The 16,160-nt window shown below is 46.7% G+C and overlaps 1 protein-coding gene and 1 pseudogene across 1 annotated transcript in view; both read left to right on the forward strand.

The window, feature by feature from the left end:
* Nucleotides 1-15,867, forward strand: part of NGFR (nerve growth factor receptor) — a 44,177-nt gene extending 28,310 nt beyond the window's left edge. Inside the window, exons 3-7 of the mRNA XM_066628739.1 lie at nt 6,473-6,541; nt 7,022-7,035; nt 7,706-7,920; nt 11,554-11,714; nt 15,141-15,867. Coding sequence (XP_066484836.1) covers nt 6,473-6,541; nt 7,022-7,035; nt 7,706-7,920; nt 11,554-11,714; nt 15,141-15,442 — 761 coding nt within the window. The 3' untranslated portion in view covers nt 15,443-15,867. The remainder of the gene's footprint in view (nt 1-6,472; nt 6,542-7,021; nt 7,036-7,705; nt 7,921-11,553; nt 11,715-15,140) is intronic.
* LOC136654592 (5S ribosomal RNA) lies at nt 8,013-8,130 on the forward strand (annotated as a pseudogene).
* Nucleotides 15,868-16,160: the final 293 nt, after the last annotated feature.

The following is a 16,160-nucleotide window of genomic DNA, read 5'->3' on the forward strand; positions in this document are numbered from 1 at the left end:
AGCTATGCAAATGAACAGTGTGTTTGCTGTGTAATGGGCTCTTCGACTGATCACAGCTTAGAATTGAAACCTAAATTGATGATGGCCGTGACATCACTTCTAGGTTAATGGCATCACTTCCAGTGGGTCCTGTCATTCTAAAAAGTGGATCCTGGTGCTAAAAAGTTTAAGAATGACTGGGTTAAGTGATCCTGAAAAAAAGGATCCCAGGATATGCTCTTAAGTTGCTATGCCCATCTTTACCTGTTCACCTTTGCATATTAGGGAAAGGGACAAGGAGGAAGAGGAAGAACAGTTGCAGCTGGTGCTGTGCAGGGCCAGGCTGAGCAAGGTGATGGGAGCCAACAGAGGTAGGGTGCAGGACCCCTCCCCCCCGGCCAATCTGCTCCCAAGGTGGTTGCCTCACCACGCCTCATTTTGGGCCACGACCAGCACAAAAGCACGACCCTACACTCAGCTAAACCCAAACAGATTTCATTAGCCCAGCAGTGTAGCAACCCAATATGCCCTCTGGTTCTCCAGAAAAATGGCTGCCCCAGGTCCAAGAAGTCCCATAACAATTGGCCAGTGTGAGATCTGTTGGTGCAGCAGCATACTATAATGCTGCGGGGGGATAGGATTGAACTGTAAGCCTTTGGTTGTGCTCTTATAAGAAAGTTAAGACTGGCCACCAACCCTAGTCCTGAGCACTTTAACATATGGAGCAGGATGGGGACATTTCTGGAGGGTGGGAATGGAAAACACTGTCCCTTTTCCTCTCCCTCTATTCAACAGAGCAATCATGTTTAAAGGCTCAGGTTGGTATTTGCTGTGCAGTCCTGATCCTAAGTGTCATTGCATAGGAAGGGGGTATTTTTCTCTTCCTTTCCCTGCACTGTATGGGAGAGTTTGGGGGAAAAATAATACCAAATGGTTTCAAACAAAACATTGATTTCTTTTTTTTTTATCCCAGTAACCAGAGCTATTGATCCCATGAAACTTCAACCCCATCAAAAGCACCATTGTCAATACAGAAAATGAAAATCCATGAGCTTTTAGTGCAACCCCAGTAACGGGAATCCGTGTCAGAGCCCAGTAAGCAGTAAATTCAAACTCACACCCCCTCCCATTTTTTCCCCTCCATTTTGCTTTGAAGGGCAGAATTCCAAGCCTGTGTCATAAGTGCTTGTCTTGATGCTTGTTTACACTGTTGACTGTCCAGTTCAGACGAGCACACAGCATGAGGAGAAGGGTCAACCTGTTCCCTCTACTCTATTTTCATATTCAAAATATTGTAGATATTTTCTGCACATAGACACTTCAGGGCAAATAGAAACCAGGGTGGGTGTTATCAGCAGGGGATCAATGCAGTGCAGTGCAGGTGGGAAGGGTTAAAACTCTCTCCCCTGCACACTGTTGTCTTGGTCTGGATCACACCACTCTGCAGTGTTAAAGAGACATTGTGAGTGTTAAACACGGCTTTTGCATTTTTCCCTTTTAGTTTTTTGTTTTGTTTTTTTGGTAGTTTGGCTCTGATTCACCCCCTGAAGGGGTAAACAAACTTGAGGATGAAGCAAACTGGGATGCCCTTATCCCAGGATCACTGCTTGAAGCAATTTTAATCTTCCTTGCGCCAACGCCCTGCCCAGTCCAGTCTCAATTAAATTGGGTGGGTGGAAAAAGGGTAGAATTGCCTCTTCTGAGTCCAGAAAGCTCATTTGCCAGCATCTTCATGGAGCCAGAACTGAACCCCCCCAGCCATCACCAGTCTCCCAGTGGACTCATCTTCCTTTTCCTTAAACACAGAAGAGGAGAAAACAGAACCACCAAACATGTACTTCTTTTTTCTTACCTTCCTCCATTGTCTTGTAATAATATCAGAATTGATTTGCATTCCCCTGGGAGTAGAAGCCTAAATTCATTTTTGACCACACACATTGAGGCCCATTTCCTTTCCTGCATGCACACAGGTATGGGCTTTTGCTTATGTAGCCAAATGGCCAAGACAAAAAGAGCCCAGTCTGTTCCTGCACCATTAACTGATAAGCAGAACTCAGCAGCTGAAGCTTTTCGTACGTGGAGCTAAGCACTGGTCATCTCCTTTCCAATCACTCCACTTTCTCTAGATGGTCTTCCACAGACCCCTTCTCTCCCTGTTGACCTTGCAACAAGATTGCTGTAAGTATCACTGGCAGAATGTATGTGAAATGCTATGAACATGTACATTATGTCAGTAATCCTTACACTATTATACGAAGTCTATTATCTTTATTACATTTATGTAAGATTTTTTGAACACTGATAGAGCCAAAAGAGGGTTGCAGGCATATGAAACTGGGTTAGCATCGTCTGTCATTTTTAACAGACGTGTGCCCTTCAGTATTTTTGTTACAGCACTTGCACCACCAAAAGGCAATTGTGCATTGACTTTCTCACCACTAATCAGACAGTGGAGCAGTCAAATAACTTTAAAAGCCAAAGAAAGAAATTGGTGTGGGCTGTGGTGGCAGATGAAGTGGGTGGAGGGTAGGCCCCAGGTACCAGGCTGCAGGGGGGGGCAATTGGGGCAAGCTCCCCCTCCATGGTGCTCCAGGTGTTTCCTGGGCTCTCCGAAGGGGTATGTAGTGCTCGCTGTTTAAAGCAGTGAGTGCTACAAGTTGGGCCTCCTCATCTCCTGGAGCCATTACGAGAGAAAGGGGTGTAGAACACAGGTGCAGGGGCGATGCAATGATGCAGGGGGTGATGTTTCTGTGTCACCCTGTCACTCAGCACTGGGTGCCAGGAAGGTCCAGGACAGCTACTGGTTGACTCCATTTCTTCTGCAAATGAATACTCCCAATACATTTAGGAGTAGTGGCTAGGATGGAGGTAGCTGTGAATCTCTGAACAAAGAACTTTAGGTAGTGCTAAGAGACATCACAGTAACCCTGGAACCAACTGTAGCATTTAAATCCCCTGGAAATAGAACTCAAGTCAAAACATAGTAAAAAAAAAACCTGGGAAATTTGAAAATTAACACAAGTGTGGAAAATGGCTAGAGTTTAAAAGCGAGCTTGGACACATAGACTCAGCCCTAAATCTTAGGCATTCCCTTGCTGATGGGTGGAGTAAATGCAATCACCAAATAATATCCCCTGAAGATGAGTAAGCATTGCTGTGATGTAACTGGGCGCCAGGTGGACAAAGTTGAGGTTGCGCAGGCTGCAACAGAGAAAGAACAGCTGTTCCCTTAGGCACTGCCAAACTTGGTGAAGCAACGTAGGGATCCTTTAAGTCAGCACCTGGAGGGGAGGAGGCTTTGAAGGAGTGAGAAGAGGTAGGAGGACAAACATAGAGGAACCATTAACTGCTCTGTGTAGGGCTTCTTGGCCTTAGACAAGTGCAAAGTTCTAAATGCACTTTGGAATTCAGATGTTTGCCGCAACTCCCAAGATGTCTTGGGTGAATGTACAGCCACAACTAGGGCTATAGTGAATGGATGTTATTTTCATTTTCTGCATCCAAACCACACATATTTGCAGCTGTTGTACAGTCCTGGAAAATCACAACAGACTTCCAAGCAGTTTTTGCAGACCAGGGGAGGAGGGGGAGTGATGGATGAACAAAGAACAGCAGAAAATCTTTCACAATCAAGTCAATTAAAGAAAAGTGTAAACAGAAGCAGGATAGTGAGCTGGTCGGAGAAGTCGTGTTTAATGAGAAACAGCTGATCGCGAAGGTAGCGCAAGAGCAAGCTGGACGGCAGAAGCACTTTCAGTGGGGAATCACTGTTCAATAAGGCACTTCTCCGCAGAAGCACTTTAAAGGGGGAGGGAATCAGGAGTGCCAAGATGGCAGACTGGTCAATGCCAGGTCTGTCACTGGAGCCATGTTTAATGCGGAATGAGTGAGCTGGAGTTCATAGAAAAAATCAGCCAAAGAGTGCTTGAACGGAGAGCCAGATCTGCATTATTCAAAAGCACACACGCACACAATCATACATGTGGCTCATATGAAAATTGCATACATTCTTTTGGATGCTTCCTGAAGCTACGGAAATATCCATTAAACTGGAAGGGAAGCCGGAGCTCTGTAAAATGTTGTGATCATTCTGGCAAAAGTCCATTCCTGCCCCCTTTCCTGAATATTCCTCATTCTTTCCTCCCTCCATCTACAGATGTAAACCTCATCCAGGATTCTGGGCACCTAGGCAACTACTTGCTGCCTTCCCTAATTTTGTACATAGCATTCCTTTTTTCGTACATTGCATCATCGACATGCATGTGGTGCTTTACAGAGTTACATAATGAACTAGAGTTCCCTGCCCTGAGGAGCTTACAATTGAAATCCTAGACATTTCTAATCATAAGTAATTCCCACTGTGTTCAGTGGGGCTTACACCCAGGTAAATGTGTAGAAGATTGCAGCCTGGGATGGGGGTTATTGTGCCGGAAACAAAGGAAGTGAAAGAAATGAGCAGAGGGAACAGTAACGATGATGATATTTTGCATTTGTATTGCCGGTTCTGAGTGCATAAAGTTTTTATTTTGATGTAGTAATACATATAACAATCCTTTACTTACTTATAAGTTAAGTAAATTATTCTCCCCATTTTACAGCTGAAGGGGTGAAAAAGCGGAGTTGAACCTATATGACAAAATGCAGCTTTACTAGCACTGAACTAATTTGTTCCCCAAATGCCTCCTCTTATGAATTTTGGGTATTGACTATTCCCAGATATTGTCTAGGGCAGTGATTCTCAAACTTTTTAGCACCAGGACCCACTTTTTAGAATGACAATCTCTCTAGGACCCATTGGAAGTGATGTCATTAACCTGGAAGTGATGTCGTGGCCAGAATTGACATCACCAGGCAGGAAGTGCCATCATTGCGCTGCTAGAGCCTGCTGCTTTCCTGAGAATGCAGCAATACGTTGGGTTATTTCTTAGCCATTTTCCAATAGCAAAGTGAATCAGCAAGAAAAAAAAAGCCCATTTACAACCTTGACACAAGCAAAATAACCACACAGCCTTCCCCCTTTTCAGCATCCCATCTTCCCATATTTTGAATGGTGGCTGCACTAGGTGCTGTGCAACCCACCTGAAATTGGCTCGTGAGCCACTTAGTGGGTCTTGACCCACAGTTTGAGAAACACTGTTGGGGGCTCTAGTATTGGACAAAAATTATTCCAATGCTCGGAATCACACAATGCTATTTCATTTCAACGTTTGATTCCTGCCAGTTGATGTTCAGCAGAATCTGATAGCCGTCATGCTTGTGATTAGCCTTCAACAGTCTTGATGGCTGCTACGTGATGATACACCACAGTGCTTTTCAAGATCAGGAGGGCTGTAGCTCTGCAGAAGAGCACATGCATTGCATAAGGGAGTCCCAGGATCGATCCCTGGCATCACCAACTACAGGTTCTCAGGCTGTGCAACTCAGAAAACATCTCTCTGAGACCTTTCAGAGTGGCTGTTCAGTGAGAGCAGAGCGCGCGTGACTAGGTGGATCAATGCCCTGATGAAAATATAAGGCAGATTCACATGTTCAAAAAGCTTCAGCAAGAGAGGACATTATCCCCATGTCATATGTCTGGGAATCCCTCGATCTGGGGAAGAAAGCATAGTTCTTTCTTGCCATTGCTGTCCTATAACTGGCCTTCAGAGGCATGCTGCTGCTGGGTCTGGAGGTAACGCATAGTCTATGACTAGTTGCCATAGATAGACCTGTCCTCCATGAATGGGTCCAATCCCCTTTGAAAGTCACCCAAGCTAGTGGCTGTCACCGCATTATGTTGCAAAGACTTCTGTAGACTCATTATGCGCTGTACTTGGTGCCACTTTTATCCCAGGCTAGTTGAACAGAGAGTGAGCCTTCTCTGTAGTGGCACCACAATGATAGAATTCACTACCAGGGGAATCAAGAACTATCCCCCCTCCCTCATGGCTTTTTGATGAGGGCTCAAAAAATATCTGGTGTTTGGGTGATGGGTTGATGTCTGCCTTCTGTACCTCCATAATGGTGCCTTCTCTGCTGCTTCCTTCTGGTCCAAATGGTTGCTCTCCCTAATGGTTTTAATTGGTTTTTATTTAGTGATTTTATTATCTTACATATTTCAGCAGTCCTGAAATCTCCCAGCAGTCTGTTTCATTGCATGACATCCAGCTCTGGTGATGCGGGAGAGGAAGAGAACCTTTTTTCTCTCTACTATTTCACACTGCATTATTTTATAAGGTGGACATGATTGTCACCTATAAAATGATGCATGGGGGGGAGAGAGAGAGAGAGAGAGAGAGAGAGAGAGAGAGAGAATGTTCTCCTTCATCCTCTAGGCTAGAGCTAACTGTCATCTAGTAAAATGTACTGAAACGGAGACGTCTGCCTTCCTTTCCTGCCTGTGGGCTTCCTGAGGTAGCAGGTGGACCACTCTGGGAAACTATGCTAGACCAGGGTTGATGTCCTTCTGACTCCACACTTCATTGCTGAGTTGCTTCCCTTCTTGTCTTGGCAGGTCTTCATCCACGATGGCCAACGCAGGCGACAGGCCCAATGGATTCCAACACCATGGACACATCAACAGGTCTGCATGTGGCAACAAGCCTGGCATCAGTATATGGCACCCTTTGGCAGCTGTTGTGACCCTAGCTCTCTAGCAGGGCTGGGGCAGCTCATCCATGAGGCGGGTTGCATCAGCAGCAGATTGCAGGGGGGCTGAGAGGGTGGTGGAGTTGGGGTGCCCTTCATCCTGAATCTGCTGCCACCGCTCTCTTCCTCCAGCCTGCCACAGACATGAGCATGTTGTATTGATCAACTTTCCGCCAGCTAAAAGCCTCCATTCCTACGCTAGCTACAAAGCTCCTTCTTTGTATGTACATCCATACCTGCCTCAACTTGCCCAGGACTGTCCTTTTTCTTATTTTCTTCTTCCACATGCTATGCAGCACATGCAAAGGAGTCATTTGTAGTAAGACACACGAACTGATGGCTCTAGTCTTTCTAACACAGTTTACTGAATATGTGTAGGAGGCATGGATGTAGGGACAGGATGAACAATGAACAGAGCAAAGGAGGGTGGTAGGTTGGAGCTGCCATGCAAACTGTTGTGTCTACACAATCAGGACCCTGTCTTTGCAAAGTTCCCAATGACATGGACAGATCCAGGGCCTCTGAGAGGAATTTTATCAGGGAGCACAAAGTTTCTTTTGGGCCCCTTCCCTTCTCCATTGGATCATAATTTCATATGACCATTGGGTCATAATTTATATGAATTACAATATAAAAAACTATGTAGGCTTTCACAAAACATGAATGCCAATAGATGGAAACATTTTCTAAGATCCCAGGAAATGTCCAGTTCTCCTCCTTTGTCTCCTAGGCCTGCTTTTTGACCCTGGATCCAGGTATGATGTACTTCCTCCACACCCCTTCTCATGGGTCCTGGTGAGATCAGAATGTGTGAGATCCCAGGAAATTTTTGGGTCCCCTCCTATGGCTCCTGGCCTCCCTTTTTGATCTTGAGCTCAGGCACAATTTGCCTCCTGCACCCCCCTCTCATGGGCCCTAGACGAATTTCCCCCAGGTGTAAAGCTGTCCGTATAGGCGTTCAGGTCTGTAGTGGAAAGAAGTGGACTAATAGAAGGACCAGGGCATCTGAAATGCAACTCCACTGCTACTTGCCTTTGCTCCACCCTTTTCAAATGGGTCACTCAGTGGCTGCTTTGCTTCTGTATCTTCCTCTGCAGAGCTTCCTCCAGAGAGCTCCGAGAGCCCCTTCATTTTCACAAATGACCCGAACACTCTGGATGCTTTTGGCAGCACTGAGGCTGGTACTGCAACCACGGTTGTGAGCAGCTCCCAGCCTTTTGTTAGAAGCGGCACGCCGGACAACCTCATCCCCGTGTACTGCTCCATCCTGGCAGCTGTGGTGGTGGGGCTGGTGGCGTACATTGCTTTCAAGAGGTAAGCAGGAAGCTCGGCTGCCGTGATTGAGCATGGAGAAGACTTGTTTGGTGGCAGAGAGCCCAGCCTGTTCCATCCCTCCCTCCGTTTCAATCTGTGTTTGTGTACCCTGCACATGCCCGATCTCGTCTGATCTTGGAAGCTAAGCAGGGTCAGGCCTGGTTAGTACTTGGATGGGAGACCGCCTGGGAATACTGGGTGCTGTAGGCTTATACCACAGTCTTTCAAGACTAAAGGTTGCCAACCGCCACGTGTAGTGTGTGGCCAGGTCCAGCCTTAGGAGCTGCGGGGCCCCATTGGAAACACTTTTTGCAGGGCCCCAGGTTTACAGAGAAGGGCTGTAGAATTTTGGAGATGCAAAGAAAATAGACTCTCTCTATATCTCTATGCTAGACTCTCTATCTTTATATCTCTTAGACTCTCTATCTTTATATCTCTATGCTAGAATGGGCAGCAATCAAAATGTGCGCTTTAAAGGTGCACGCGAGTTAATGGACCAAATGGATCTAAGCGCATTTTAATATAAAATCACATACATGTAAGCCTACAAGTAAAGAAACAAAAATGTGTAGATTACCTTTTAAGAGCAAATAGTTACAAAACCACTTGTTTTAGTGGCTGTGAAATAATTAAAAAGAATATTGACGTCATTTTTTGTTTAGAAAAACATTCAAAATGTCCATTACAACATCTTGTTCTGTGAATTTTAATTAATTTTTTTTAGAAACCTTTATTGGGATCACAGACAACAAATAAAAAAATGCAAACAATAAAAACAGCTGATAAAATAACCTATAAAATAACCAGCAATCACACATCCTTCAGTTCATACAGAGCTAGCCAGAACACACATAAATCCCCAGTATATTGTTTCTCAACAGTCATAGCTCTTATATACTATAAAAATCATGCAAATGTCTGTGCCTACTAAAAATCAAACAAAGATATGTAGCAGTCATGCAAATGTGTTCTTGTTCTCTTCTAACAAGAAACGCACCATGTCCTGCCCCTCCCACTGTGGCAGGGTCACTATCTGATTCAAATATTGTTGTCGCAGGACATTATATAGGCAGTAGGTAAACATCATATGCACAAGAGTCTCAACGGTACGATTATTGCAAGGACACGATCTTCCACTTCTCTCCGTCCCCGAAAATCTGCCAAATAGAAGATTAGATGGAAAAATATTAAATCTAGCTACGGTGAAGGCTCAGCGTTCCTTGGGATTAGTCAAACAGTGTAAATACGAGTAATTACAGCTTGATTCTTGCGCCCAGGAGTTCTGTGTATTTGACAAAGTAGGTTATCGTAGCACGAGGTCCCCTTAAGTGAAGGGCCCAATTGGTCCAATTGACTTAAAGTTGGCCCTGTGTGTGGCAGCCTCCTCTCTGATGGGGGGGATAAACTTTGCAAAGCCAAAGTGGGAATAGGTCTTGGAGCCTGCCAGCGAATCACAGTCACCAAACTGGCAGCAGGCATCTTCTGGGAATGGCTGCTATTGTCCAGATCTGGAGTTTGTCATCAGCATAGCGTGTTCAGAGAACAAGACCCTTCAATTAAAAGCTGCAAGGTTCCCATCCTGAAGAATCCTCAGAGGATGGTGGTCCTGAAATCTTGCTAGAACCTGAGCTGAACTATAAGCATCAACACATACAAATACACTCTGGCATGGCAAGAACTCCACATGGAGCAAAATTTTCAATGGTGTGTGGACTCACAGGATGGGCGTTATCAGTTCTCTGCCAGCTAATTCTCTTTTTCTGTTCTTGAATGCTTGCTCTGGGTTGGGTCTGTATCTGCTGCTGCTACGTACTATCACTGTCTTCATCCCATTTTGAATGGATTGCTTGTCTATCATTATTATATGTTATGAGCTTGTGCGAGAAAAAATGAAAAGGCAGGATAAAAATAATTCTGACAAGTAAAACATTCCCCCACCACCCTGGCTTGGCTTATAAACTGTGAATAATGGTGTGGAAGCACCAGTTCCACCCAGGCCAGGTGGAGAATGTCTCCAGGAGGAATGTCTTCAGGAAGTATCTGCTGGCCAGGCAGGAGCAGTGGGTAGCAGGCAGGAGAGGACACTCCCAACTTGAGACGAAGGCCTTGATTTGCACATGGCAGCAAAATGGGGAGTTGTGAGCATGCTGAGGTGGTCGGGGGAAGTGGACCTCTTCAGGTTGCAGGTGGGTGACCGCCGTTCTGGACTCTACTCACTGTTGAAATTTCCTGCAAACTGAAAGCAAAGACTGCTGGTAAAGGGATGGGACAGTATCTTTTCCACTTCTGTCCTAGTTTTCTTCTGCAGAGAAGTGTTTGGTTTTTGTTTTCTTAGAAAGAGGAACATTGAAAACCCACATTCCCCCATCTGAAGTGATACAGTGCATTCTATCAGCTTGCTCCTACCTGGTTCTCTGGCAGTAGACCAAGTCTTATGCACTGCACCGACTTTCCTTGCATTTATCCCATGTTACTCTGGTCTTTCTGGTTTTTTCTTCCCTTTGGACATCTCGCCCGCTGTTGAAATTCATACTGTAGACTCTTCCACGCAGGACTCTGTCATTCATTCAGCTGGCAACCCAACTTGGATTGTGCTTTGCTGGAATGTTGGCCTTCATTATGAGATAAATTTGTGCTGAAAGTTTTGCACATTAGATCCAAAATGTCCCATTTTCAGACTTTTTTGTGTGTATGTGAGGGGGGTGCTATTCAAGGTGTCTTGGACTACATCTTCACTACTTTTCAGTTTTGTAGGTAGCCTGCTGTGACTTCAGCAATATTGAATTGAAACTATTCAACAACCCAAACCCACTGAGGGTTCATCCAGAGGGTGTTTTCTTGCTTTCCCAATTCAACATGATAGTGCTTGATTTTTGACCAGGTCTTGGTCAAAAGCAGTCCTAGGGAATGTAGGTACTTGGGTGATGGTAGGTTACCAGGCTTGTGTACTGCACCATCTGCCCCAGTCCCTGTGGGCTTCATCATCATCATCTTTTTGGTTCCATGTGCATGATGCTTTAAATAAATTAAAAAGACAGGTCTCTGCCTGGGAATGAAATACCATTACAGGTGTCCCCCTGTATCTGTGGATCCTGTATCCACTGTTTCATGTATCTGTGGTTCACGAATTCCCCCACTGCACAAATAAAGTTGCATTGACTTCAGCCCTTCAACCTTCTTCCTGTTGGTGCTTCCTCTTCCTGTTTGCCTTTCCAGACCGCACAGAAACAGCCAGGTCCAGAAGAAAGCAATAGGAGGTCTGCAATCAGAGACCAGATAAGTCTCTGTGTGATGGAAGGGGATTTGTGAACTGCTTCATTTGGAGTTCATTGTTATTCATGGTTTCCGATATCTGTGGTGGCAGCTGGATATCCCCCGTGGATGGGGGGGGGGCACCTGTATTTCATATACATTTACTTGGGCTTAGTTACAGTAAGGGGCCTTCACATCTGAGGGGCTGAAGCAGTCCCTAGGCAGGCCTTGAGATGGGATTTGCCACACCCAAAACCTTGTGATCCAAAGAAAGGAATCCACTGTTGGTGAGCCTGCTGGGTTTGTGGTGTGCCTTGAGTTGGAAAGGGCCAGGGGGGAATTGAGAAAAGACTCAGGTGTTGAATTTTTTTTCACCCTTAGGTGGAATAGCTGCAAGCAGAACAAACAAGGTGCCAATAATCGTCCAGTCAACCAGACGCCTTCACCAGAGGGGGAGAAACTCCACAGTGACAGCGGCATTTCAGTGGACAGCCAAAGCCTCCACGATCAACCACCACAGACACAAACGGCATCAATGCAAGGCAAGGGAAGAAGTGGCTTTCATGGAATAGGAAAGAAGGCAAATGGGAGGGTCAGATTCCGGAATGGGGGCAGTCATGGAACAGGAACAGAGCACTGGGAGACATCAAGAGGTCCTTTTTTCCACTTCCCTGCTGCGTCTGCGCGTTAGATTGAGTACCCATGAAGCTGGGTGAAGTGGCTGCTTGAGGGGCAGTTTGGGGAAGGCAGTGAACTGGTAGGGAATGCTCTGCACACCATATTTGTCTGCCAGCTCCACTGGCCTGTTGCCCATCCCCCTCTGCTCCACCCAGCTACTGCTCCAACCTTCTCATTCACTGAGTGTGAACAAGAAGAGGATAGGAGTGGTGGTACCCCATCTCTTCTTCAAGCACCACTGCCATCAAGCAAGCAATTAAGGCTGTGACTAGTGGTGGTGGCAGGGAGGCAGCTGCTGTACTTCTGTTCCGACCACTCTGGATTGGAACAGGATCACACCATGGCCACTTCCACCACTGGCGCCTGGTTCAGTCCCTGCCCAGCATCTTCTTCCAAATAAGCTGGTGGGGATCATGCTGTGAGCAAAAGAGAAGGGACAGCTCAATCCTAATGGGCTGCCCTACTGGCAGAACTAGTGTTCTTTCAGCGCTACAGCACTTTACAGCAGTGTGCGCTGCCAGAGCGCCAGCAGGAAGGCCAGAGCCTTCCCATGCAGATTGTTGCTGTGTTGGCTGCCTGCCGGTGCAGGTAAGCTAGTGTGGGAGGTGGGAGGGAGTGGGAGACAGCAGAATGGAGGCAGGGAGGGGGAGGAACAGGGAGGGGAGGTTGCAGAATGGGGGTGGGGTGGGGGAGGAACAGGGAGGGGAGATTGCAGAATGGGGGTGGGGAGGGGGAGGAACAGGGAGGGGAGGCTGCAGAATGGGGGAGGGGTGAGGGAGGAATAGGATGGGGAGGTTGCAGAATGGGGGTGGGGTGGGGGAGGAACAGGGAGGGGAGGTTGCAGAATGGGGGTGGGGAGGGGGAGGAACAGGAAGGGGAGGTTGCAGAATGGGGGAGGGGTGGGGGAGGAACAGGGAGGGGAGGTTGCAGAATGGGGGTGGGGAGGGGGAGGAACAGGAAGGGGAGGTTGCAGAATGGGGGAGGGGTGAGGGAGGAATAGGGAGGGGAGGTTGCAGAATGGGGGTGGGGTGGGGGAGGAACAGGGAGGGGAGGTTGCAGAATGGGGGTGGGGTGGGGGAGGAACAGAGCAGGGAGGAACAGGGTAGGAAGAGTGTATGTGGCAGCCTCCCCAACCCCTTTCTGTCCTCAGACTTGGCCAGCAAATTCAATGGTGCAGGTCTGCGGAGACCGCATTGCAAGGTGGGAGTCTTACAGAAGGGTCTCTTACAGAGATCTCCAGCTTTCCCCCGTCTGCTGGATACACTGAGCACTTTTCAGCACAGTTGCACCTGCAGGGTGGTTGTGGATAAGGATTGGATTGGGCCAGAAATCACAGTCCCTTCCAGTCTGTTTTGTAGAAGTGGCTGAGTGGGCTGGCAGTAGGATGATGTGGCAGCTGTGACAAGGGGGTGTGTGTTAGGGTGTATATGCTGATGCTTAAAAAATAAAAAGGGGAAGAACAGAACATTCAGGCACTGCTTTGGGTGCTGATTCAGCTTGGGCCAGGCCTGACTAGATCTGTCAGGCTTTGGCTCAGCCTTTGAAATCCACCTTGCAGTTTGCTTCAGGCAGAGAGCAGGTACATACAGGCAGAGAGTAGACACAAGCCAGTGAACCAAGTTAAAATACTGCAGAGGAAGGATATCCCTTCTGCCCCATCTTGCCACGGACTCCATGACCAGTCTAAACTGTGGGCAGTTCTTTCTTCTACTCCAGACTAACAGAATCATTGCAAGACAGGGGTTTTTTTTGGATCTGGGCTTGGCTTGCCTTACAGACCGCAAACTTCAGTTTGGCAAACCAACCTAATGCACAAATATGCAATCAGAGCTTTCACTGAGCAAAAGCACCCTGTGATTCTATTCCACAGGATCCCAAAATAACCAGAAGTTCTAGGACTTAATTAATAGATTTTGTAAGCCCGAATATTTGCAAAAGAGAACTGCAAACCAAACGCATGATTCTGTGATTTTGTCCTGTGGAATGCAAGATCAGTTCACTTTGTTTTTTTCCCCAAACACAGGAAATAGAATATGGGAGAAATGATACTCAGTGAAATGGCCAAAAACTCTAGAGGGGGATTCCAGGGGGCATTTGGTCTTTGTCCCCACCATGGTTCTGATTGTACTTTCCCCTGTGCTATACTTAATGGAAATGGTTTTCTTTTTACCATGACAGTATCTGTTCTTGCACCAAGTTCATGAGCAATCTGCAGGGGTAGAGAGCTTTGTGTGCCTCCTAAAACATTCAAATGGGGTGAATTGGGGAGTGGGGATTGGAACTTTCTTTGGAGATTGGGGTACCATTTTAAATACAGTTTAGCATGGTATAAAAGAGTAATGCCAACTTGGGTCATATGTGAAGGGTTCTCATCTAGGTCTTGCCAAGGCGAGGTGATGTCAAATGCTTTCATGCCATTCCCTGATCCTGATGGAATTCTAGTACTAGGGAGTTTGCAGCCTGGATGATTGTGTCATGGTCAAATGCATCCCAGTCATTGGGGTCTCTGGACATTAACTTTGTTTGTGTTTGTTTGATTGATTGATTGATTGATTGATTGATTGTTTTTGCATCCCAGTCATTTGCAATCCACTATAACTGGGCAACAAACAAAGTATAACTGGGCAACAAACCCAGGATATTAGGATATTATATATTCCAAGCCTCTTATCCCAGCACTATTCCTAACCCTATCTTTACATTTTAAAAATAAAAAAGTATATCTAATACAGGTCCAACCTTATTATACACTGATTTTTGATCCACAGATTTGACTTAACACGGATGGCCACTGCAAATGAGGACCGGTGCTGATCGCTGGAGAAGGGGAAAAAAAACACCATCAAAATTTAAACATTTTTTCCCCCCTTTCTCCAAGGATCAGGCAGTCAATCAGTCTGTCTTGGACAACTGGAAATTCAAATGACCCCCTCACTTTGCCCTGGCTTGTTGAATAAGGGAATGCAAAGGCTTTTTAATTACTTCTGCATTCCGTTCTTCAGATAGCCAGGGCAAAGGAAGAGGATTGCTTGCGTGTCTGAGCATTTCTGATTGCTGTGCCTCTTCAAACAGCGAACAACAGGGACGCTTTTTTAAACCGCTTTTATTTAACACGGTTTTTGGCATCTGTGGTGGTTCCAGGAACAGATACAGAGACACAACGGTATATGTTTGGGACACAAAAAGACCTGACACAAATGTCCAATACCAGAATGCGTTTGACCATAGCACACTTGGAATTCCACCCCTTTGTAACTTGTTGCATTCTTCCAACTGTTTTTCCAATGCAGGCCTTAAAGGAGATGGAAACCTTTATTTTAGCCTGCCACCCAGCAAGCGGGAGGAGGTTGAGAAGCTACTGAATAGCTCCACTGAGGAGACATGGCGCCATTTGGCCGGAGAGCTGGGCTACAAGGAAGACCACATAGACTCCTTCACGCAAGAGGAATATCCGGTCCGCGCGCTGCTCTCCGACTGGTTCAGCAAGGACAGTGCCACCCTGGATGCCCTCTATTCTGCCTTGCATAAGATCCAGAGGGGGGATATCGTGGAAAGCCTTTACAGCGAGTCCACCGCTAGTTCACCAGTGTGAAGTAAGGAGCAGGGGTGGAGGCAGTCTGGGTGGCCCTCTCTGCAATCCCCCCCCCCATCCTGCACTTTCCTCACTGGTGCCTCTTGGGAGAAAACATGTGAAGGAAAAACAGAGTTCGTTCCTCCTCCCCAGTTCTGGGGATTTGGAGCAATCCTCTATGCACTGACTTGGGCTTTTTTCTCCCCCAGTATTTTCACCCAATACCTCTTGCCAGTAGCAGACTGTAAGATGCTTAAAGGAAACAGAGGAAGGTCACAGGTGCGGATCTGTTGTGGTGGTTTTAATCTTCTGGAATCGTAGCATTTTCCTGCATCTGCAGAAATGCGGGACTGACGAATTTTGTCCAGTCAATGCCGCTTGAAGTTTGGCCTCTCTCTTCCAGGTGCCTCCGAATACCACGCCTGCCCCATGTGCCTCTTCAGTCCCTTCTCTAGCTTCCCTTTCTGCACTCCTAGCGGCTGTCCTTCAGTCACCAGCTCTTTCCTCTTAAATACCCTGTTCCCAAGAAATCAAAGGTGGCCTGGTTGAGCATGACACATGGCTGATGGACTTGAAAATGGTAGGAGGAGGAAGAACTGAACCTGCAGCAAAGGGATAGAAGATATCCCTAGATGATGGAAGTATAGAGGACACTAGAGAGAGAGACCTGTGTTGAGAGAGCCTCTTGGAGCATCCCAGGATTGCGGGGGGGGGGGGAGGAGAGACGGGAGGGAAGGAC

This window comes from Tiliqua scincoides, chromosome 5, assembly GCF_035046505.1.
Source record: "Tiliqua scincoides isolate rTilSci1 chromosome 5, rTilSci1.hap2, whole genome shotgun sequence".
NCBI lineage: Eukaryota > Metazoa > Chordata > Lepidosauria > Squamata > Scincidae > Tiliqua > Tiliqua scincoides.